Consider the following 25,595-nt stretch of genomic DNA (forward strand, 5'->3'; position numbering starts at 1 on the left):
TACTCTTCTGTAGCTCATGGTTGCTTGTTAGATTACGTGCTGAGGCTAATCTTTTATTCGATTTCAACATGCGTTGCCCACGTTGTGGAACCTTGGGTATAGGTAGTAGGTCGCAGGGTGCGAAATGACGAACCACTGAAGATGAACTGTCGACGTTTTGTTCTGGAACAGATATAGTCGGAGAGGGAGTACACGACACAAAATGCAAAGGTAAATGATCCTGCTGTTCATAATACTGGACTGGATTGGACGAAGCTGCTGTCACACTAGAAGAACTCTCGTCGTTTTCTTGTGGAAAAGGAACGGTAGGTGTGGGGGTACACCATCCAGCAGAAACGATCAATCTATCTTGGTACTTGTAACACTGAACTGGAGTGGAGCGAGTATGTGGCACGGCATAATCTTCTTGCGAAGTAATAAGAGTAGAAGGAACTGACGACGAAGAAGAGGACGGTGATAGCTGCTGAAAGCGTAGCGGCTGAGCCATTCTTCTAGGAGATACTGGAATCAACAATGTTCGTCCATGTACTGTAACTGCTAAAGAATATTGCGTTGCTGCTTGTTGCAGCACAGGCAGTAATGTTGCAACATCATCCCTCACATAACTTGAAGTCTCCAGAAGGGAATGTGTGCGTTCACTTACTAGAAATAACACATTAAATAATTTAAGTCTACGAAAAACAAATAGTTTGTTCATGGTCTCACCTGGTAAATCACTTGTTTTTGATAATGAATACTGGTATCGCTGTACGATTAAGTGGTAAAATTCCAGTGGCAGAAAATCCTTTCTTGATGTTGTGTTCGTAAAAGCTTTCTCGATGGCTAACTTTGAGATGATTGGGACGTCATAAATTTTAATAGCCTTGCCTGAATTCCTTCGGATGAATTCATCATGACCCTGCCTAAGATATCGTTTGAACGGGCCATAGCACGTTCTGTCTAATGGTTGAGAACCATGAGATGTGTGGGGAGGTAATTTTTGAAGTATCATTCCTTGTTCTTTGAAATACATCTCAAAAGAATAACGAAAATGAGAGCTGTGGCCGTCAACGAACACCAAGACTGGCTTTGTAGGCGAACAAGTAATCTGACTCCTTAGGTGCTTCAATAAAAGAAGAATACAACCTTCATCCATCCACCCGGATTGATTTGCCAACGGAAGCCATCCGTGCGGAACTACTTCTTTCATTTGTTGAGACACTTTCACTCTTGGGAATATAAAAACACCTGGAAAAAGTTTTCCAGAAGCACTAACCATTAGGCACATTCTCACATTTATTCCTCTTTCTGAACCTTTCTTGGAATAAACCTAAAAATAAATATTGTGACGCGGGGAGTTACTTGACGACCCGGGTAGTGACTAATGTTGAATATTAGCTGAGTCTATCTTTCACGGTTTAGAAATTTATTCACTGTGTCTTCTTACTTTGCTGGATTGTTACATTAACGACATACACGGTATTAAACACTTCAAGTAATATGGAGAACTGAGAACAAGAGAGAGTGGAGAGTAAGAGGGAAAAGGAGAGAGGCAGGGGAGGAGTTGCCAGATTTCCACAGTTTGACAAAAGAATAAACCAACAACTAAGACGCGTTTATTCACCGTAAACGTACATAATACTACAACAGATATAAGTAGACTGGGGCTACAGCAAGGGAAACGTACGAGTATTTATGCTTTTGGAGAACAGAAGCTATCGTGGGAAATCTCTACGAACAAGACTGCCGGATATCTCGGATAGGATTGCGGGAAATATCCGATAAAATATCGCCGGACATGACGATCGAGTCCATAGTCTCAATAACCACGACATCTCCCTCTCTAGAAAGCGTGGCGTCCCAACCGCTATGACTTTCCTATTAAATCTCCTTTTTAAGGCTTTTCTTTCTTACGATAGTTTGAATCGCTATTGCTTTTCACTAAAACTCTACATCCCAAAAACTCAACATACCATGGGAAACATTTGACCCCTCTACACTCTACAAAGACAACACCTTGTCAAACATCAACTGAGAGAAGAAGAAAAAAAAACACAGTACGTGAGTTCATGAAATACCATAAGTTGGGGGATTTATCCACTTTCAGTAAGTCAACCACTCCCGCCATCGAAGAATTTCCATGAGTGTCGCTCGTCTCCACTAATTGGGTATCCAGCTTGGCCAAGTCCTCCCCTCTGCTTCTCCTTCTCTGTATCCGGCTGCTTTCACGCCGCTCTTTTTCTTCTCTACATTAATTCCTCCAATATTCTCTCGATTCTTCCCAACCTCGTTTCTACCGTTGGATCATGCTGCGATAGGCCATACGTGGGTTTTTCCTCCCTTCCCATAACTCCCAGAATTCTCTCGATTTTTCCCAACCTTGTTTCTACCGTTGCATCTTGCTGCGATGGGTCATACGTGGGTCTTTCCTCCCTTCCCATAACTCCCATAGCCCACTCGTTTTGCTTCCCTCGATCGGTCATCTCCTGGAAGCGCTTTACTTCCTGGAGGAACTCATCGCAGTTAGTGGGCTTTAAGCTCCATAATTGTTCTAGTACACTAGGTCTCAACCCCTGCCAGAGATACGCTAGCCTCGTGGCTTCAGCCATACGCGCGTTTACCCTCCTGCACAGATCAGGCACGCCGTAGTAGTACTCCAGGGTCGATTCCTCTATTCCCTGCTTCCTCGCACGTAATTTGGCCTCGTTATGTTGTGCATAGTTTATGGGCGTAAACTGTGTCAACAGTGTCGATTTAACTCCCCTGACCACCGGGGGCCCTTGTACGTCCGACCACGCATTGGGAAGATTGCCCGTTGCCTCCATGCACGCATACCATTTGCCCGCAGCCCCCTCTAATGACAGCTCAATGTTATCCCGTAACTCGTTTTTGCCAAATCGGTTGTATCTACCCACCTTTTCGTAGCGATGGATCCACATAACTACGTCTTTCCCATCCCGACCGGTGAATGTGGGTGGGGTCTGGAATTTGATTTGGGCCGCCATCCCTGCGGGATTGAGGGGGGCAACTGCCGTGGCCACAACAAAATTTCTCGCTAACTGCCGCGTAACAATCGAACGCTTGCAACCGAAGATCTCCGTCGAAAAGCCTCAAAATCCCACTCTAATCGCTCTTCATTGTCCTCAGAATAAGAGCTGTCCTCGCCGTACGCCCACGCTAGAGTTTCCTCCTCGCTAATACTAGTTTGATGTTGCCCCAAATTACTTTCTCTCGTTATTACCCGTGTACGGTCTTCCCACCCGGATAATCCTCCTGGCTCACCTACACAGTCGTCCACTCGACTCCCGTTTCTTCGCACAAGGTTACTCGGGTTGAGGGTTTAGACGATACCACCTACAATTGCTTGATCAACCCTTGGCGCAAATCGCCCAAACTCATCGCGAGGGCGTTGTCTTCCCCTGGCTCTACCAGCACCCCCACTCATCTACCGCCTTCTGACTATTTTTCTAAAACCCGATCCTCAGATCGCTTAAAACGGCAACTTACTGCCTCCCGACGAACGACTCTTGGTCTAAATCCGATCTTCCGATCGCCAACAACGGTAACCTACCGCCTCCCGACGAACGACTCTTCGTCTAAATCCCATCTCCCGATCGCATACAACGGTAACCTACCGTATCCTAAGCCTCATTAGTCACTACTAGGTCTCACCTTTCTCCCTAGAATCTCTTATGGTGTCCCTATGTTGTCACACACTAATCGCCCGTCACACGGCCGGTGCTGTGGCTTCGTACCCAAACAGTTTAAGGCGCGTACCCCAGTTGGGTCGACGACTCTCGGCAGCCCCTAACAGCCCCCGCCTCCGCACAACCTGAGCAAAAGAGTGACAACGCAAGGACTTACCACAAGTTTTGCATCTCCACCATGTAACGCGGGGAGTTACTTGACGACCCGGATAGTGACTAAGACACGTTTATTCACCGTAAACGTACATAACACTACAACAGATAAAAGTAGACTGGGGCTACAACAAGGGAAATGTACGAGTATTTATGCTTTTGGAGAACAGAAGCTATCGTGGGAAATCTTTACGAACCAGACTGCCGGACATCTCGGATAGGATTGCGGGAAATATCCAATAAAAGATCGCCGGACATGACGATCGAGTCCATAGTCTCAATAACCGTGACAATATACTAAGTCAAATTACAAATAATGAAAAATAAATCAAATCAATTACCTGATGTGTTCCTGTTTCAGCAATAACTTTCTCGGAATCTAAAACTGTAGGATCGTTAGTTTCATCTATGTTGAAAATCTCACCATCTGTGAAATCGTATTTCTTGTACAACACCTCAACTTGGTAGTAGAAGTTCTCCATTACTGGATGGATCAGGGCACCGGTTCTCGCTATGCTAGCTCCTTCCGGCTTTCTAAGTGTTAACCGAGGATGGCGTTTCATGAAATTTGTAAACCAATCGGCTCCAGCACAACTGTTTTTTGACCAGTTGGAAGGAATGACAATCCCATTATATCGGGCGTACGAAAATGTCAACTCCTTCAACAATTTGGGAGTCAGAGCACATCCCTCTTTTTGAGTTTCAACTAAGTATTCAGCAAGTTCACTTTCTTGGTCTGTTGACAGTATTTGATTGCCATGGCACAGTGGTTTCGGTGGGATGTCTCGTGATGCTTTTGATATCTTACGATAGTTATTTAATGTTGTCTTAGAAATACCAGTGTCCTCGCTCACTTTTCTTAATGACTTTCCTTGCAGTTGGGAGATGGCATCCTTCATTTAGCTTTCTGTACAAAGTTGTGTTTCTTTCATCCTTTTGTAGTTACGTACCATCTGAAAGACAAATATGAATTTTCAACTTAATGTACATTAAATAGATTACATTTACAGTTAGACATACCTTGAAAGTGATTTCAAACTTATATTGTGCCGAATTCCTACAACCTAATCTGTAGAACAGAAATTCATCAATATAAAAATGTTAACATGTGCCTGCAATAAGGATAAGCATTATATTGTATATGAAATATTTTGTTTTCACTACACCTCTTTTTAGTTCGAAATATAAATTAATTAAATGTGGTGTTATTTTTGTTGTCAAATAAACACAATCAACTGTAAGAATTTAAGATTTTTCATACCTAATACTACTGTCACTGTTCGTTTCTGTTCTGCTACTGTCACGCCCACTTCCACACCCACGTCCACTTTAAACCCCGCCTCTTAGAAAAACAAGAATAGAATGGTCTTCTTCAATTTAAATATTTTTTTTTTCAACTTTTAAACATCGTCTCAAATTTTTAATAACATCAATTCGATCGAGAATTCATTTCTTGTTCCAACGGTACCAACTGTGTATTACAATTTACCTTTTTAGATACCATAAAATCAATATAATTGAACTGTCCCAAAATGTCCCACCGTCTTTTCGGCGATAGAGAAAAAAGACATTTTACTTGAAGAATAATATTAAAAGAACTTGAAAACCAAATTTATTTCTGAAAAAAGATTCAAACACATGGGAAAAAGGGCTTTTAAATCATTGTATTGTAAAAATAAGAATTCATATATTACACAACGTAATTTGAAAAAAATTGGGCAAACTACAATTTTGTCCCAAAATGCCCCGGTTACTGCAACATTCACATACTCTTTGAAAAATTGGGGTGCCCGATGGACACTTTCTTACAAATTCAATACCAAAACAAATATTTTGGAATTTCTTATGTACTAGTAAGTTGTGAGAATATTCACGACACTTTATTCCCTTCTCGACCGAGAATCTTCGTAAGTTTTTGAAAAAAATTGGTGGATCTCTCTCATTTTCTACGGACACTAGTAACTTCGTACGCATTTCTGCGATCGATATCCTTCCCCCCCCCCCCCACAAAGTATGATGTACTCTCGTGTGGAATTCAGGACACCAAGACTTCTTAGGTCGTCCTAGAAAATAACGAGCTATTTCATCGTAGCTGTTGGGTCCTTTTTGCTCCTCTATCTTGCTTCCTGGCAAGAAGGAGTGAGCTACTGTTTCACAGCCCAGATTTTTCTCATTTTTCCGTACTCCACTCCTTGGCTAGTCCCAGATTTACCCACTGCAACTGCGTCCTCCACTCTCCGCCTTGGTCAAGTCTGTACTGGCAATCGTCGGCTGACGGACTTGGAAGATGCAACAAACCGGGTAGTCTTCAAATAAACCAGAGAGAGCTCGCAGGAATGACGCCCTTCCAGTTCGTGGTAAATAGGCCCGGTTTCCTCTGTCTATACTCGTGTCTTTTATTCGAGAGCTGCTGCTCTTTTGACACTGTGTACAGTTGTACTTTTATCCTTGCTTGTTCAAAAGTTTCAAAAAATTCGGGCAGTACTCTGTCAAAATTAGCACCCCGTGGAAAAAAATACCCCCCTCCCCCAAATGTTTATGATTGCTGAAATTGTAATAGCTATAGAACGTAAGTTTGGTTTGGTATTAAGGTGCTATAATGCCTACTTTAGTGCACGCTTTGCTATTAACGAAAAATTATTCACCACCCAATCATATAGTAAGCCATTAAGAAAGGATAACACCATTGTCTCCACCAATTCTTCTTTCAACAAAGTGTCAATAATTCAAAAAATTCTTTCTTTTAATCCTAAATAAGACTTTTTTTCTCCTGTATGTTGCTTACTTTCTGCATGAAGGAGGAAAGGAGGAGGGCCCACTTCGGCTGAAAAGTGACGCTATGCTGTTATTGCCGTTGGCAAAGATTGATTCCCTTTTTGTCACTAGGTGCGGAAGGGTAGCCTTCATGTACTTTTTATTGTGATGCTAATAAAACGCGCGAGTTCAAAAACTAAAATTTATTTTAGGTGGTAGACTAGTAATAAATAAGGTACATGGGGTCTAATTTTGAAAGTTTTGATGAGATTTTTTTGTGTGAATCGCTCCGCACAATCATGCTCATTTGTTTAGTTACGTATTTATAACGATCACTAAAAATCATAAATAATATTGCTCATTAATTTAAAGTGAGTAGGACAGCCCACTTTTGGAAGCTTATCGACGCAAAGAGTATAGAGAATATCACGAAAGAATCGAAATGAATTATATCTCCAACAGCGCAAAGTCTCCATAAATTCTACTCTTTTCAACAATTCAACGTTTCGGGAGAGTATTATCGTTTTGTTTTCGTGAGAAAATGAGCCGTAAAATCCGCGGTATTTTCCATTTAATTCCATCGTTTGGTGGCTTCTGGCAATAATTGCCATTTTTAACAAAACGATGTATCAAATAGCCACTGATTTGAAATACGAATTTTGATTTTTGGCCGACACATCTACGTCAAATCGCTGTTGTTATCATGGTCTACCTTCTGTTGGTTGGAAGGTCCTTCTGTGTCCTTGGGATTTGTTAACTTTCCGTTTCTTTAAAACGCTGGACCGCCAATCCATGTTGATGTCGCATTTCTTTTTTCCTCTCCATCGACGTTGCATCCTCGAGAATGGTCTTGGTCGGGTAATATAAGCTGGCATTCTGAACAGTTGGAGAAATGAGGATGCGGTTGGTTTGTTTTGTGCTCCACCCGCTGAGCGAATGATCCCAAAAACCTCTGTATAAAAAATGAATATATCCTTGTCATCAAATCAGTTTTAACGTGGCCATTGCACAACTTATAACCTTACCTCCAAACAATCTTGATTAAATTTTGCTGTGAGGACATAGGTCAGTTGAACGAGGGCCCATAAAAGCTCAATCGGTCTTTATTGATTTGTAGTTATTCGTAGGCCTTTATTGTGTCTTTAGGACAAAGGTGGGGTATTCCGACGTGCCACCCTTGATAAAAGACTGCGTACGATCTTTCGGCTTAGAACAACTGAGAGTTCATCTTGATGAAAACTGTAGTTTCACGTAGATTTCATCCAATTTGAGCTTCTATTAATATCAAACGTAACGTCAGATTCATCGGCTTACATATATAGCTTTCATCAAACAAAATAGTGAGAATGTTTACCCTTTTTTTCTGCCATTTCTCCTTTTAATGCCGTCGCGTGGCCTACGGGCATTCTGGTGTCGAAGCAGTCGTTCGTAATTGTAGTATTCTTCTACTGGTTTGCTTTTGACAAACTTTCTCCTAACTTCTTCTTCAATTTGAGGCAAGTGCGGTGTATTCCAGCCCTTGGCAACTGAGAAGAAAGAACCTGATAGAGGTTAAATGTTATATTACACTGATACTGCGGACAACACTTGTTTGAAGCGATACTGCTAGCTAAGCTGACTTCTTTTCTGAATGAGGTGGGGTTTATATGCATCTTTTCAGCTTTGGACAGGCCGCTCCTTCACCAAATACTGCATCAGTATCATATAACTCAGCTATTAGCTGATGGGGAGTATCATTCCCTTGACACTGTTCTTGAAACAAAATGTAATACAGTAATGTATTGTCTAAATATTCATTGACGACCTGCACTGTTTCGTGATTGTAAGTTGGTTCCGCGCATTTGATGCATGGGGTGGGTCTTGGAGTATGAATTTTTCGATCAGGATCTATGGGGTGAGGAAATGATTCGTGCTGTTTTTCATCCCTTCTTTTCAACGCCGGCTCCGGTGGCTTCCAAATTTCATGTTAGTGATGCGCCATCACTTCAGCTGCCATACCCGGACACCGCGAGCTTCAGCCGTATAATCGCAGCATAACTAAGCGATGCAAATCATCGCCAAGCAGCTCCAGCGAAGCAAACACTCCAAACGGTTGACCCAATTACTCAGTAGCGGTCGAACCATGAAAACCGGCTGATCTGCTAGCACTGGAGTCTCGCTTATATTGGCTCTGGTCGCGCGCGTCTACCTCTCTGATGCTCCATTTCATCTCTGTTGTAAACGGGATCATACTAAGGTTCAAACCGTCTATAGAAGCGATTCTTGGTTGAAATTCGGTTGCGGGTAGGGCTTTTCGTCGAAAGTGGGATGACTGAAGATCTTTCCTGATTTCCTTCCCTTTTTCACGGCCTTCGGGCTGCCGTGTTGAAACCGAAATGGCAACTACACCGCTGAAGTCGTCGAAGTGCTCGCTAGGTGGGAAGGAGCTTGAGTCGTCTTATATGTTCGTATGCCGCAACACTTTTGATTCTAGAGAGACATTCGGCAACCACTCGCCTCGTGCGCATTCCGTGTTTGTTTGAACTTGTGCCCGGGCTAAATTGTTTGTAGAGTTAACTTGGCCTGAAATACACCGAGAAGATATGATCGTTTATCATAACCAAATACTAACAATAATTGTGTGAATAACATATCATAGTGTGTGGTCGAGTGGGACGAGTGCTTACAATATATACATGCATGATGGGTTTAGTTATTAAATCACTAAGTGTGTAAATAAATGTGTTTTTAGATGAGTGTGCAATCTACGGGGACAGTTGTTCAAATGTGTACATGGGGCTACGGGATTCGTAAGACGATTAACAGGGAAAATATGACCCTGCCGTCACAATTCTTTTTGGTATGTAATAAAGGGAGCATGGTAGATGTGTAGTTGATGAATAACGGGTGGTGTGATTTAAGTGATGTGTGGCGCTTTAAGGTATAGTTATACAGGTGAGTGCATGACGGGCGTGATAGTTTTACCTTGGGGTCTGGGTGTCTTCTATTCTTCTGGGTGTTGTTGTGGTTGTTTTGGCTTCGGCCGTTTTAAGCGAATGTTGCTACCTCTGCCTTCAGGGTCTAGTAAGTCGGAACAAAGTTGTAAATTAATAGAATCCACCATGTAATAACGTTTTTTCCTACCTTTAATCGTGCGCGCGTTTCTTCCACCTTTCGACTTTAATTTTTTTGTTGCCTGATTAGTGCATACTGTGTTCTTCTTTAGTTTTGTATGCGTGAATCACCTTATTGGACTTTTCCTGTTTTGGTGGCACGGTAGCGGCTCTGACCAATGCAGGCGAAGTTTGCTTCACCTATGGCGCTATTGTCGCCTCAAGCAGTGACAACTGAATTGAAGATTCAAATGTTAAAATTAACCAGAAGAAATGTGTGGGTGTCTTACTTTTGCTCTCCAATTTTTGTATCGTCCTCAGGCTCTGTAGATGTGATGCAGTTGCACGCGACTATTCTTTGAATGCGGATCGCTGATTCAACACCTATCTTGTGTTGAAAATCTGCACATTTTGTTTGCTTCGGCGATAGTTGAAAATGTTTGGGGATTGGTTTCCGTATTGTTGGTCGCTATTTGCCTAGCATGTTTTTGTAACCGTAGCTTGAGAAAATCGATGGTGGCTGACTTGATAACCGTAGGACATCCGTCAACAACTATTGCTTCCACTAAATGTAATCTTGGCGGTTGTTACTACTCCTAGCTTGAGTTCGGTCACCTCTGTCGGTGGGAAATTTCTGGGTCATCGACCTTGGGGCTTTGTAGGCGGTTTTCGGTTTCGACGCGATTGATTCTTCTTGTGTGTCGTTGGTCTCCATTTCCAACTAAAAATGTTTTGTTATTTAAAATCCCATGTAACATTATTTACTAAATATAACCGTTACCTTGTTCCTGTCTCGAATTATAAGCCTTGCATGGTAGGTGAATTTCAACTTGTTGTTCGTCATGTTTCGTTTCTGTGGCCTTTCTTAACACAGTAATCATCCCTCTGCCAAGAGAGATCGAGTTAAAGTTGCTACTGGTTGCTGTTTGGCTGTCTGGCATTATGAGATGGCTTTGTTTTTTCTATGTTTTTTTTTCCAGGCATTGATGAAGCTGAACAGATAACGAATCCTCTAACTTTTTTTTCTTAATGGTTGGTAACCTTGGTTGACTCTCTTACATATAGCAAAGATGAGAATTAGACTATTAATTAACAGCTGTGAAAAATTAGATGTATACAAACATTATCGATGACAACTTATACCTTCTTGTGGTGTAAGGTTTACAGATGGGATGGCTGTTGGCAAAGACGTTTACGAAAACTGTCAATAAATTCACTGTTCATCTGCATAATTTGTTATCTTCGCGACGTACTGGAAGAAAATGTGTGCACAACTCACTTCTGCAGTTGATTCCAATGTGTCGCCACAGGCAATCCATTTTGCCTCATTCCCGTCTTTAGGGGGTAAACACATGTTTTAAGGATTCGATTTTTTGGTCGGCTTTATCTGTTCTCTCCTAAAACACCAGACTTTTCACGTTTGAATGTTTCTGTTTTGGCTGAGCAGACTAAACTTGCGTAACGATGGCAACCGACATCTATTTCACATGTGACTCCCTTCCGACCTAGTGAATTGGAACTAATTTACGCCACGGCTGTGGTTTTTTTTGGGTTATGTGCCCCTTCCTTCTGCTTTCTGACTCCAACTTTGACAAGGATTTAAAAATTATTTTCTTTTGTGATCTTTTACCGCTACTTAAATTTTTCCCCCTGATACGGCGAATATTCTAATCTAAATTTGACAGCGTTCTTGAAAGTAGTTGATCGTGATAACATTTCTTCGGAAGTTAATATTCGAAGTGAAATTCGGCACACATGTATTGTAACGATCCACCGACTAAATCAAATTCAAACGGTAAAATTTAACATGTTGCTTTTATTGCCCGTATCCAGCATTGTCAAAATCAAACGAAAAAAAGATTTAAATCTAAATCAAATCATTTCGCCAAAATTGCTAAAATCAAAATATTATATCAAATCAAATCATTTTCTAGAATTGATTTAAATCACAATTTAAATCATAAATCAAAATCACAAAAAAAATAATTTAAATCGCGATTTAAATCGATTTTGAAATCAAAATCAAAATCACTTCAAAGTTTTTTTCTTGAATATAACCATATGTTTGTTAGCAAGGCAATGGGAAATCTCTTCGTCATTTTCATCCACATACTCCTAATTATTTTTTCTTATGTTTTTGTAAATTATTTGTGATTTAAATCACAAAAGATTTTGACAACACTGCCCGTATCTCTTAGCTGTTGCCCTGTTTTTTTCCCAAATTTGTTGCCCCGAATGACCCACTTTCAATTTTTAAAACACTAACGGTAAAGCAGACTTGCCGTCGATCAAAAAATTTGCGATCAAATCATTTCGAAATGATTGGATTTTCGATCATGATTTTGCGATCATTTTAGCGATCAAAGTAACAACGAAAAAACGCCATCTGGCGATAAAAAATGTAACGAGATCCATGCCACAAATTTTTTTTACTGTTTGTAATTGTATTTGTAAAAAAAAATGTCAGAAATAAGAGTTACTTTTGTGTATAATAACATCCTTTATTTCCGTCAATTACAAATTAAATAGTTGTGTCAAAAGCACAGTTGTTTGGTCAATTGTTAATAAAAAAGTTACGTTTTGTTACAATTTGTTACATAGAGTATTGTTGAATTTTAAAAATAGTAACATTTAAAAATTACGGTATTTCTTGGGGTTAAAATAAGTCCTCTTTGGCTAAAGAGCCACTCAACAGCTGCTGACGCTGGTAAGTTGGGGCCACCCTAAATCGTGTACAGTATCCTGCACAAAAATCCGAACACCGATTTAATTTTTTAAAGCCACCCATTGGCGGGGTAGTGGGTTTTTTATTTGTTTTTCTTTAAGGGGGAGGGTAGATGGGGTGATGGACACTACAGGGTAGGGTTGGGTAAGTCTAGACATTTTTAAAAAGTGCCTTAAGGTATTACGCTTTAAGGCAGATTACAGGTCGTGACATTTTTGCAACCCCCAGGGTGGTGTGTTTTTTTAAACGACAGTTGGAAATTTAAGGCTTGGGCTTGGTAATGTTGCTTACCGAAACAATTTAGCTTATGTTCCAGCTGGCTGTAAATGTTTACGTCATTGTCAATAGCGTGGGTGTAGCCTTTCTTAATGTGATGCTGGAGATCGATGTTCGATTCCAGCATTCGATGTTCGATTAATTCAAGCATTCGATGGTCAGCATTCGAGTCTCAGCATTCGATGTTCGATTAAGCATGGTCTGGAAAATTCTCGATTGCTTCTTGAACCTGATGGAAGGCTTATCTCTATCGACGTAAAATGTTTTACGTTTATTAATATTTATGCCCCGTCAGGTAAACAGGCTAAGAACGAGAGAAACACTTTTCTTCGACAAACGTTCCTGCCTACTCAGTTACCACTCGATTGCCCTTCGTGTTGATGGGCGATTTTAACTGCGTTGACCACATCCAAGATAGGGCAAATACCCAGTCTCTTCCTACCCCCAGTAGTGTCGTTAGCTATGCTTTAAAGGAGATGGTTACTGGTCTCGATCTGGTAGACATCTGAAAAAAGCTAAATCATAGTGAACCAGTTCACACTTTCCATTACCATTCGGGTTCTTCTAGGCTTGATAGGATTTATGCTAGTCGATCTTTTGCAGATAAATTTTTAAATATTTCTTTGCAGTCTTTATCGATTAGTGACCATCAGTCAGTTCAAACAACACTTACTTGCAATCTCGATCTCCCGAATCGTAGCAGATCCTCTGCCGGGTTGTGGAAACTAAATACTTTGATATTGTCAGAAGAAGGTTATCAGAAATATGTAACTAATTTCATTCAGGAATCTGCTAATCATCCTCTTAGGGAAAGCAATGTAGCAAATTTGTGGGAGAGTGTCCTGAAACCAGGTATCAAGTGCATTTCGGTAGATTATTCTAGGCAAAGAGCAAGACTGATAAGAGAAACTAAGTTTTTCTATCAGTCTTGCATTCAGGTAGTTGGCCGAAGCAGACACCTTTGATTGGGTTGCCTTTCACCAGTTGAGGAAATTCTCGAAGTCTTGGGAGGAGAGCACACTTAAAGGGTATGGGATTCGTTCCCGCTGCTTCGAGGGCTCAGAGGTAGAAGAAGCAAGTATTTTTCATGTAAATAGAGCCAAAATTAACTACCGTAAGTGTCGCATTGATAAAATCATTGCCTCTAATGGCACTTGTTTATCGACCAAAGAGGACATTTAAGCAGAGATTGTTTCACATTTTACTAAAAATTTTAAAAATCAACCTCCTCCTGACACACTGGCAGAGTCTGAGTTCCTTGAAGGAGTAAGAGATTGCTTTAAGCCAAACCCAAACCTAACGGCACCGATTTCGCTTCTTGAGATTAGAGCTGCTCTAATAGCAATGAAGTCAAACAAGTCTCCTGGCACCGATGGCATTCCTTACGAGTTTTACGTAGAATTTTGGGACGTGATCGCACCCCATTTCTTGGATATGTTTAATCATATCCTAGAAAGGGAATCTCTGACGTCTTCGCAGGGCCAAGCGGTGGTCAGGCTAATTCCCAAGTCTTCAGGACTTTGTGGAATTTATAAATTTCGGCCAATTTCTCTTTTGAATTGTGACTACAAAGTCATGGCATCTGTCTTAGCGAGACGATTGAGGCAGACACTGTCATCTACCATAGGGCCTCATCAAAAAGGTGGGGTACCTGGTAGATTGATTTTTGATAACTTAAGTCTTTATAGAGATGTCATTCAATTCGTTGATGACCGGGGATGTCATGACTCTTCCAACTTTTCCATTCGGGGTATGGGCGCTGCCATTGTTGGAGTTGACTTTGAAAAGGACTACGACCTGGTTAACAGGGAAGTCCTCTGGAGGATTCTGGATGTTATGGGTTACCCCACCACTTTCATCCGTTGGTTACAGACTATGTATTCTGTAACAGGAATGTCAATCCTCAACGGATCGGAGGTGGCTGGGGTGATTAGTGATATTCAGTCGATTCGCCAGGGATGCCTCCTATCTGTCCATGTCTTCGTTCTATACATTGAGCCTTTGCTTGTGCGTTTATCTCGAGTTCTCAAGGGTATATCATTGTTTAATGAAAAACTCACTGTCAGAGCCTTTGTTGATGACGTCACCATTTTCGTTTCTTGTGACGAAGATTTTACCAGGGCAGGACAAATCCTTGATATGTTCTGTCAGTGGACAAAGGCAAGGATGAATAAGGAGAAAACAAAAGCCCTGGGACTCGGGACTTGGAGCTCTAGATCAATTTGGACTCTTGAGTGGCTTGTGTCAGCGCCAACATTGTCCCTGTTAGGAATTAAATTTTCCCATTCCATTGTAGAGACAGCTAGTATGGTTTGTAATGATGCATTTAGCTCTTTAAATGGTATTCTGCGAGAGAATGCCAGTCGGCGGTTTAATATTTACCAGAGGGTAATGTTCCTTAAGTCGAAGGCTCTCTCCGGAACTGTGTACTTTGCACAGGTATTACCTTGTAATAAAAAAATGGCTGACCAGATTTCGAAGGCTGTCATGAAATTTCTATGGATGGGGAAAGTAGAAAGGCCGAAAAAAACCGTAATTTTCCGTACTGTCAAAGAGGGGGGACTGGGAATGGTCAAGACACACCTCTTTTACCGTTCCCTTTTCCTCTGCCCCTTGTACAAAGTCCTGACAGGGCCCAGCAGTCCAGAAAGCTCTCTACTTCGTTATTGTATGTCCTTTCCTTTCCAAACCTTATTGCCACTCCACAAGGACAACACCACACCTGTAGCAGTCATGAAGATACCCTATTACCTTCAGGAACCCCTGCATCAAATCAAGCAACTTTTCGAATCTTCCATTCTGGTGCAGGGGAATCCTATGGTTCATCGAAAAACCTACAACCATTGGATCCTGGAGGAAACGGCAATGGGAAAGCTGGAGATCCTGAGGCCTAATCTGGATTGGCCACGTATCTGGAAGGAGACTGCAGCCCTTCCAACTAACATCAGAGAGACCATGTTCCTGTTCAACCAGCAACTTCTCCCTACCAGGACCAGATGCCATCGGTTGGACCCCACCAAGGATGCAACATGCCCATTCTGCAATGAAGACCCCGAAACCGATGAGCATCTGATGTACCAGTGTCCTGAACGCCTCATCGTTTGGAGCTGGTTGGAAGGAACTATGCGTCAGATGGGCTGCAGTTCGTCAAAGAAAGATTTGATACGTTGCCATTTTGGACCAATAGGAAATCTCCAGTTTTCTTTCACTCTTCTGGCTGCTTACCTCTTCATCACCTGGAAGGAAAGAAGTCACCTTCGCGTCCCACGTCAAGAAGAAGTAGAGAGCCTATGGAAAGCCCTTCGTCAACCTAGATCCCTATGTCCTACCTAATCTTAACCATAAATTTTAGTATATTTTGTTTATTTTTGTTTATTTTGTATTTCCTTTTCCCAACATCAATGGCCTTTGTATATTTTTGTTTATATTTTCTGTTACCGAGTCTTCTGCTACCAAGTCTTCTGCTTTGTTTACTTTTGTTTTGTTTTATTTTACGGTATTATCCCACCTCAATACACATTGCATTTGTTTGTTTTTGTTTTAGTTTTGCTTATTATTATAGACCCCAACATTGCCACATATTCGTTTATATCCCTTTGCTAACGTCTGCATCCGGCGACCAATTTTTTTTTTTTTTTGCTTCGTTTGTTTTAATGCCCCAATTAGCTGATAACAAAAGATAATAAAAGAGAATTTTACAAAAAAAAAAAAGATGAGGCGATGAGTTATTATGATTAACTTACGAGAAATTCTCGTTCCTATATAAAACACATCTTTATCGAGCAATATGTGCTTTTTTTTATTAAATAATTTTAAAAATAATAATCCACTTCGTTCTAAAGAAATTAACAATCCCAGCTCATTCGAATGAAAAATATTATAACGATACTACATATTTCACAATTCCTTATCGGGAATCGAACACTGATCTACGGAGACGCAATTAGAGGCTCTACACATATGCCATCGGTACCGACATAGCTGTGCACAGGCAGCTATCTAATTTATTTGGGTAAGGAATATTACACAGCCTCGGTCCAACATTTCCAACTGTCGTTTAAAAAAAAACACACCACCCTGGGGTTTGTAAAAATGTCCCAACCTGTTGCTTGCCTTAAAGCGTAATACCTTAAGGCATAAAAAAATGTCTAGACTTACCCAACCCTGTCCTATGTGTCCATCACCCCGTCTGCCCTCCCTCTTAAAGAAAAAAACAAACAAAAAACCCTTTACCCCGCCAATAGGTGGCTTTAAAAAATTAAATCGGTGTTCGAATTTTTGTGCAGGATACTGTACGCATCACCGTGTATCGCATCACCCTAAAGCGTGTACTCTAACGGTGTATTTGCTCGACTCCGCCCCATGGGGGAGGGGCTTGAGGGCCGGCTGTACATGATTTAGGCAGTAACAGATAACAGTGAAAATTTTCTAAATCGTGTACGGATAGCCGCGTACGCATCACCGTGTACGTGTAGTGGGCATATCGTGTATTATACCATGTATTTTGTATTCGGGGAGGGTCTTGTTGCTGTAAATAATTTATTATTTTTAAATGGTCGTAACCGTGTATTATAAATGTTTGTTTTTCACGAATAAATACGAGAAATAAAATTGATTTATGTATATATATTTTTTAGTTTACATTATCTATGCCAAAACTAGATGATGAAACTACCTAGAGCCTAGAATAACAAATTAGAACAAATATATATATTTTTTATATTTTAATTATGGAATGAATATTATTATTAATGAATTTATTAAGCCAACTATTTAGTTTCCCACACACCCGTTGCATGGGAATGGAGCATCGTGAACGCTAATTGAATTGACGTCGCTTCTTGAATTGACCTTTCTATGAACGTTACAGACTTACAGTCATTAGGCTAAAAACCATAAACTGAATTCCCTTGCTAATTTAATTACTTGATTGATCTGAAAATGATCTTCACTAAAAAACAAAAGGACTACATGCTTAATATTGTCGCGGGTGAAAAGGGATATTGGTTTTCTTTTCCCAAAAAAAAATTACCCCCCCCTTAAAAAAAAGGGGAGGTGGGGAAAAAAAAAAAAAGAAAAAAACCCCCCAAAAAAAAAAAAAAAAAAAAAAAAGGGGAGGGGGAAAAAAACGGGGGGGAAAAAAAAAAACCCCCCAAAAAAATTTTAAAAAAAACCCCCCCGGGGGGGGCCGGGGAGGGGGGCCGGGAAAAAAGAATTTAAAGTTTTAAAAAACCCCCCCAGTTTTTTTTATTAAAAACTTTTATTTTTTTAAAAAAAAAAAAAAAAAAAAAAAAAATAAAAAAAAAAAAAAAAAAATTTATATTTATATAAAAAAAAAAAAAAAAAAAAAAAAAAAAATATCATTTCAAGATTTTCTGACCCTGGTGTCCGTAAACTTTTTAACAGCAGAGATATCAAATTGCCCTCACTAGCTATTCGCCCAAAACCAGGTAATTTGTAGTCAATTGTATACATTTTGTTGTTAATATATGTTTAATTCATACATATGTAATATGAATATTATTGATTCAATATGATAAATGAACTGAGCTTTTTTATAGAAACAGTTTCAATTCAGAGATGCATGTTTGATAAGTATCTAATTTACATTTTTCATCCTAAAAACAGGTTTTCAATGCATGATACAGTGGGAAGGGGAAAAATTTGCACAAGATTGGCGAATGAACGAATATAATTGGCGTCAACAAAGAGGAAAGGTGGACTACGCCCTGGATAAAAAATACTTTTACGAGGAGGGTTCACAAGAATTTGAACAGGCAGATCGAGAAAAGGTTCAAGTGCACTTTTCGCGTTTAACTTTTAAATTGCGTATCAACTGTGGGGAATTGGTGGAATCATGTTCCACTGAATTCCCCAAAAAAGCATACATGCACAGTGACTATCCAAATCAAGTTTTGGTTGTGTACGAAGGTAATTTATCGGTCGTAAGCCCTACATATTCCCTCGGAAATGCAAAACGGGAAGAGAAGACCCAAAAGCCTTTGTTTCGCACAGCGAAATCAGTGCTGGAGTTAGCGAAAGAAAGAGAAGGTGATCAGCCTGCTGAAGTGTATTTAGACATGATAAAAATTGTCGGAGATAATATGAAAAAACAAGCAGTCTAGGCCGAAGAGATATCACACAGATTGAGAATGCGCAACGAAACACTAGAGAATAAAAAAAGAATGAATGTATACATCAGGCACGCAATGTATGAAAGATATAAACAATACAAATAATAATGTATACATATTTTCTTACCTTGTTTGAATAGTACCCTTGTTTGTTGGTTTTCATAATAGAAATCCTTCTTTTCAGTTCTTCCAATTTCGTAACTTTTTCTACTACACCATCTTCATCACTTTCTTCATCTTTATCGCTTTTTTCATCTTCAGTTGCATTTTCATCATCTGTGTCACTCTCTTCGTTGGCACTTTCCGGATATTCAGCCTCGTCCCTCTCATTTTCAGTATGATCCTTTTATTTAAGTTGTTGTTTAAGAGCGGCATTTTCTCTTTTCAATTCGTCAAGTTCCTGAAGAAATTATTTATGATTGCTATGTATGTATGTAAAGAAAAACTTTGATACCATATTTACTACCTTTTCGAGAATCGCTATTCTATTTCGATCAGACTCCTTCGAGTCCTCCAACACCAATTTATCCTATTTAATTTTATATTTAGTAATGCACTACGTATTTAAACATATCAACTATATGAACAATGATGCTTACACTTTCGTCGTTGTCGTCGAAAACGTCCTCGCCATCCAGGGACACAAAACAAAAGAAATTACCCTGGAAAGAAATAGAGAATTTTTCGGATGTATCACAATAATTTATAATGTAATTATTAAAATATACATTACATCATCCAGGGAAGTGGGAGAATTGTTACTTTCCTGCATCAAATCATCCTGGAAATATAGAAAATATTTTGTGGATCAGTTAATATACATAAAATGTAAATATGTAAATATCTAGATTTACTGTTGCATTTTGTCCTTTTTTCCTAGAAAGAGATTTCCCCTTTTTTGATTGGTTGGATTTCGTCAGTCTCTTGTCCACCATATGTTCCTATTAATGTTGAAATCAATTTATAAATACACATAGACTATACACATTGGAAATACAGGAACGGTGTAAGTTGGATGTTGAATCCAAACCTAAAAAACATTTATAACTGTGGCCTATTCTGGAATCAACTTTTAAGTGTCCAATTATCCTAATAAAAAATTATCCTTCTGGCCCGGTCTTGATTTCATTTTAAAAAATTGGAACATTCCAGCATGATAGATTGATTATATTGGTTTATGTATGAGGATTGTGGAACGCTTGGAAGTTGAACCATTACAGGCAAGAATTCTAAATGCTACAAAGCTTTGGTTTAATATGTAATTTAGACCGTTTCTCTCAGTTTTGTGGTGATCGATTTCTGATCGAGATCGATCCGATTGTTCGATCACTTTTTGCTGATCGTTAGCGAGCGATTGATCCACGACCCAGATCGAGAGCGAGAACGAGATCGAAAGGGTGTGATTAATTTTGATCACTGATGGCAGCGCCATCTGTAAACCAAAAATATAACTTCTTTAAATTTGTCACTAGTGTAGCGGTACGGATAGTTTCCATCCCGACCACTAGGTGGCGAACCATCGAGACTCGTTGGGGAAAAAGAGTCCGGCAGTTGGGCTCGAGACGTGGAGCAGGAAAGAAGTCGGAGTAGCAGAGTTCCCCCCAACATTCCAGTTTATTTTGTGCTTCCACTTAATTTCCACTGCAAAAGATCTGGAATAAACAGTCCCGTAGCTCTTTAGTTTCAGATTATATAAAGGATAAGTTGGGAGTCCTTTTTGTTTTGTATAATGCTACGCGCTGGAACTCTTTTCACGACGCTGTTGAATGCGTCACGAAGTTAATTGAATCAAACAACGAGGAGTTATCAGAATTATTTCTTCATTTCAACATTGAACCATTTACCAAAGCCGAAGAAGAAGAAGAATTTCTCTTGAAATATGTAAGAATCATGGAGCCTTTCACTCAAGCCTTGGATGTTCTTCAGAATGAAGAGAAAATGCTTTAGGCTGCGTTCTCTCAACCAATAAATTGTTGCAAGAAAAAATGGAAGAATTTTCAAAAGATTCTTCAATCGTACATTGTGAATCTCTTGTTCTGGCAATAATATCTGGTCTTCACACAAGATTTGGAGAGATGTTCAAGAACGTTCACATGCGACTTGCGTCAGTATCTGACCCAAACTTTAAAACTATTTGGGCGGATGAAAGTGAGAAGGAGCAGCTGATAACTTTGTTGAAATCAACAGTTCGTCGTCACAAGGCTTTCAATTTGAATCCTGTCTCTGAGTAATTTGACTTCCTTAGCCTACTGATAATTGATTTATATAGCATTATTTTCAATTTGTTGCATTATTTAAAAAGAAACAATGGTGGTGATGTTTCAACAAAGAAAAAAACCTGGTTTCTAGATGGATACAAAACAAAACGGGATTCTTTAGAGGCTGATGAAGTGGAGAGCTACCTTAACCACGGGAGTACGAAATTAAGCTCATTACAAAGGTTCCCTACAATAAAAAAAATCTTCATGTATTTTTCTTTTGTTTATTTTTTTATTGTTTACAAATGTACTAATTTTTTTTTTCTTATTAGGGAATATAATAGTGCATTGCCATCGTCGGCTGCATGCGAACGTGTCTTCAGCACTGCTGGCTTGATTTTCACAGCAAAAAGAACTCGATTATCGGATCTCAACTTTGAAATACTAGGGTTTTTTTAATTAAACGGGGAATGCTGCCGTTGTTGGATCGATAGTCCCACAAAAACATCGAAAAGATAGTTCACTGCAATTCACTGGATTTTATTTAAACATTCCAACTTTGACGGACAGTAATACAGAAATAAACTGAAATTTTCTAAATGTTATGATCGAAAAGAGATCGAATTGAGCGATCGATTTATCATTTCTATTTCAGTGAGCGATGAGCGAGCGATTGATCACTTTTTGGGAATGATCTATGAACGAGTGATTGATCTCTTTTTGGTGATCAAACAACAAGTCTAGTTCCTCTTATATGATTTTTAAAATGTTATTTCATACCAAAGTATATGTTACATTCACAATAAAATACATACAAATTAGTAAACGTACATAAATTACTTACATTTTGTCCTTCCTCTGACAGAACAACGGTTCTAGTTCTAAGTTTTCTCCATCCATAATTCACAATATTTTGAAATGGTACCACGTGCGTTTCAATTCAAATATAATAATTAAATAAAAATATCATATCAAAGAACTTTTAAAAATTATGGCCATTGGGAAGAAATTCGAGCAGAAACATCTTGGGTATATAGTGGTGCCTCTGGTAGTGAATTTTGGGTTTCCGACACGATTTAGGGGAAATCACAACACAGTCTCAAGGACTCGACGCCAACCTCGGACCTTTTCATGGTAGGTGATTAGGTCCGAGGGTAGACTAAAGTCTGTGGACGGTTAGCGTTGTTTGGCCACTAGAGTGGGTACTTTTTAAATTGAAAGCCGTCACGGCCGTCAATTTAAGAAATCATGCATTGATTTATTAATAGAAAACGCTGAATAATGGCTTCAGCTGATCGTTCAAATTATTTGTATTATTTTTAGAAATTTTTAAGAGCTACAAGCTTGCGATTCACGTTTTGTTTTATTTTTTATTAAAATTCAAGAAACTCGTTTGGTATAACCGTTTAAATGCTATGACTGTCCCAACTACAACTACTCCCGTATCAATTATTGTTGCTGCTACACAATCGAATTCAACTACACTCCCTATTATGACATCGCGTGGAGGTGAGGTCTTTAGACGTAAAGCCGAAGTGTCGGAGAAATTAAATTTAATTCTTCTTCCATTCAAAATGTTTATGCTTATAATACATTGTTATTTAACTTTTAGCTATGAATCAGGATGACAGCAGAGAAGCTGAGTCTTTAGTCGAATGAGCTGCCGAATTTAATAATCCTCCTACACCTCCTATCACTCCCATGCCAACGACTACATCCTCATGTATCATTTCTTCACCACCAATACCTTCTACGTCATCGTCATCCCGTAAAGGGGTAGTTTCTCGTCGTGGAAAAGCAGTCCCGAGCCGTGGAATTGGAGTTAAACATGGTAGACCATTTATCATTAAGCAAGTTGGCGAGTCGGGAAGGAAAATATTATTATACCAATCCGATTAGTGACGATGTAAGTATTTCATTGGTTGCTCAATCCGAGGGGTTGTTGACTCCTTGATATCAAGAGTGCATGAAAAGTGCGAATGCCTTTCCCTGTAACTTTTGTTGGGAATTTTTGATCCAATGTAGTCTTCGAGGTACGATTTGAGTCAATAACCCCTCTTCTTTCATATAGAAAACAATAATAAAAACTTTCTGATTAGCTTCTGCCATATCCAAGTCCCCAACTCTCAGCAGCTGTTACGAATATACGCAAACTGCAAAGGAATGAAGTTCCGATTGCTTGGCAAGAAAATGGCCCTTAATTATTAAATTTTTCAGTTGTCCGTTGTCATTCACTGTAATAATGTTCCCTTTCAATAATATGTTTTTTTAAAGTTTCCATTATCGTTTCAGAAAGAAACCGATGACTTCAATCATGATTAAAATATTCTTAACCTAGTCTTAATCCAAGATGCAATACAAACTCAACAAGTCGCCAATTTTTTTAATTTACTTGTTACGAACGTTAACGTGCATGTAACGTCGTAGTAGAAAATGAGGGATGACAGGATGACAGGATGAATGAAAAAGATGACGAATGGGAAAGAACACTTTATTTCTTAGTAAATGCGGTGGGGGAGACAATTTTTACCGACGTGGTAACAGAGGACAATTGAAATGACTTTCTTACTTGATTACTAAATGGATACTGGACTAAAAAGTGGGCAAGGGCTCTTAACTTTAACATAAATTTAGAGGGCCCTTACCACCCACGATCCTGCCCGTGAGGGCAGCACCGTAGGTGACAGCGGGCCCACCTGTCCACAGGTACAAAACAAAAAATAAATACCATTTCGAGCGACAAAAACAAAAGGGGAAACAGAGAAACAATCAGTTTTGCGCAAAGCCACAAATACCACCCCAAAGCTAGTTACGTCGACGTCTAGTTTTCTTTAGGCAGAAGCCTCTTATAAGAGCTCCGGGGGCCACACAGGATCTGACGATGGTCTTCCGCCTTGCAGAGATTGCAGCACTGAGGATGCGGGCAGTCGGCCAGGGTGTTATGGCCAGCAACAGAGACGGGCAAAAAACACCCGAAGCAACGATGCTGCGTGAAGAGAAGTTCCAGGCGATCTTGGTTGGTGAGAGTCATAAACTCCTCACATTCCGCAATCTTCAAAGTGCAGCGATATGATCCCGGCTTCTCCAGATGCTCGGGCAAGAAACAGCGTTTCTCGGGTCTTGACGGGGCACAACGTACTTCGGGGCGTCGGGAATTGGAACTGTTACGTGCACGTTTTTGGCTACCTCTTTTTCCTGAATCTTGCGCAGCAGGTCTCTAACAAATCCGCTCAGCATTTTCTCCCTCTCAGTTTGGTAGTGGACCTGCACGTTGACGAGGTCCTCTGCTCCCTTAGCGATTTCTTCGTTCAGGCGAAGAACCACGCGCTGATGGGAGCTGCGGTAAAAAGCGTATTTTTGATCAATAAAAAAAAAATATGCTGCATAAATGTGTATGACACAAAAACTAGAAAACCCAACCAACCTGTCAAGAAAACGAAACAGTTAAACAATAAAAAAATACAAAAAAGACTATAAATCTACAAAATCAATTTTTTTATCAAATTGTTTGACTGTGTAAGAGTTCTGAAATGCCAATAATTCGACAATCACAACCATACTTCCGTCAGCTGTTTTCCCACCCGCACGGGAGATGGAGCTAGTAGCCGTCTGAACCGAAATCGGTAAAGTCAACTCCATCGATCCTTTAGGGGTGGAGTCGATTAAATCACGATTGTTTTTCAATTCGTTTTTCAGGGCAATAATTTTGGGATGACAAACTGGTAATTCCGAACTGGTGATGGCTTTTTTGAAGATTGTCTCGATGTCAAACAGGATTTTGGGCCAGGAGTACGTTATTCTGGCTGTAGAACTGCCTGGTCCACTGCCGACGAGAGAGAATTCGACATCAGAAGCGCCTCCAGGGAGTGACACAACAATGCAAACTTTTTCTTGCTCAGTGACGGGATCACGGTAAACCGTCATCAGCACTGGTTGGTTTTTGTGTGCAATTTTTGCGTCCAGTTCGTCTTCATCATCACAGGTTAATTCTGGATCTGGCTTGAAACGTTTTGGCCGACAGTCAGTGCTGCCAGAACCACCAGCACAGCTGTCTGAGTCGGCAAATCCAGCTGCTGAAGAAGTTCGTTTCACTGCAAATAAGAAAATATAAATATCAAGAAGACCAAAAAAAGTTGTAAGTTGTACAAAACTACTTACATTCAGTCCCATACTTATTGCGAGTCTCGTTGAAAGCACCTCGAAAAACAGATGAACTAAACGGCTCGAACTCGTCATGTAACTTTTGGATAGATGCAGGACTTGCGTCAGGGGGAATTTGGTTATTAATAAACATGTTGGTGAGAATGGTTTGGGCTTTGCAAGGGGGATTACATTTCCAGATTGGCATATTTAGAAAAATGTAATACCAAGAGTGAATGACGGACAACAACAAACCTCAACTCAACGTCGTCTGCTGTCGACATTGATGTCAATATGAGAATGATAATTGTCATTCAAAGTTGGTTACAGAAAGAAAAGCTCTAAATAAATAAACCCAAACATCTCCAGTAATATTGAATATTTATATTGCTAATGTAATAGTTTAATCCACGTAAACAGAATTGATTGCCCTAAGA

General features: G+C 39.8%; 2 protein-coding genes and 1 pseudogene across 2 annotated transcripts; 1 reads left to right on the forward strand and 2 right to left on the reverse strand.

The window, feature by feature from the left end:
- Window positions 1–640: 640 nt before the first annotated feature.
- On the reverse strand, window positions 641–19,755 carry LOC116934562 (annotated as a pseudogene).
- Window positions 19,756–20,394: 639 nt separating this feature from the next.
- LOC116934561 lies at window positions 20,395–21,839 on the forward strand. The gene is made up of 3 exons (XM_032942048.2): window positions 20,395–21,047; window positions 21,123–21,287; window positions 21,351–21,839. Exons 1-3 carry the CDS (start codon window positions 20,806–20,808, stop codon window positions 21,475–21,477), a joined length of 534 nt encoding a protein of 177 aa, XP_032797939.2. The 5' UTR covers window positions 20,395–20,805; the 3' UTR covers window positions 21,478–21,839.
- Window positions 21,840–24,367: 2,528 nt separating this feature from the next.
- Window positions 24,368–25,237, reverse strand: LOC123467161. The gene has a single exon (XM_045167206.1). The coding sequence runs from the start codon at window positions 25,186–25,188 to the stop codon at window positions 24,490–24,492; it is 699 nt and encodes a 232-aa protein (XP_045023141.1). The 5' UTR covers window positions 25,189–25,237; the 3' UTR covers window positions 24,368–24,489.
- Between the last annotated feature and the right edge of the window lie 358 nt (window positions 25,238–25,595).

This window comes from Daphnia magna, unplaced genomic scaffold (assembly GCF_020631705.1).
Source record: "Daphnia magna isolate NIES unplaced genomic scaffold, ASM2063170v1.1 Dm_contigs153, whole genome shotgun sequence".
NCBI lineage: Eukaryota > Metazoa > Arthropoda > Branchiopoda > Diplostraca > Daphniidae > Daphnia > Daphnia magna.

Bases quoted from the DNA above. Each gene is read 5' to 3' on its own strand.
- LOC116934561 (XM_032942048.2), top strand. From the start codon at position 20,806: ATGGAAGAATTTTCAAAAGATTCTTCAATCGTACATTGTGAATCTCTT. The intron at 21,048-21,122 runs GTAATTTGACTT...TTATTTAAAAAG, and splicing joins AATTTGAATCCTGTCTCTGA to AAACAATGGTGGTGATGTTT. The intron at 21,288-21,350 runs GTATTTTTCTTT...TTTTCTTATTAG, and splicing joins ACAATAAAAAAAATCTTCAT to GGAATATAATAGTGCATTGC.
- LOC123467161 (XM_045167206.1), bottom strand. From the start codon at position 25,188: ATGGGACTGAATGTAAGTAGTTTTGTACAACTTACAACTTTTTTTGGT.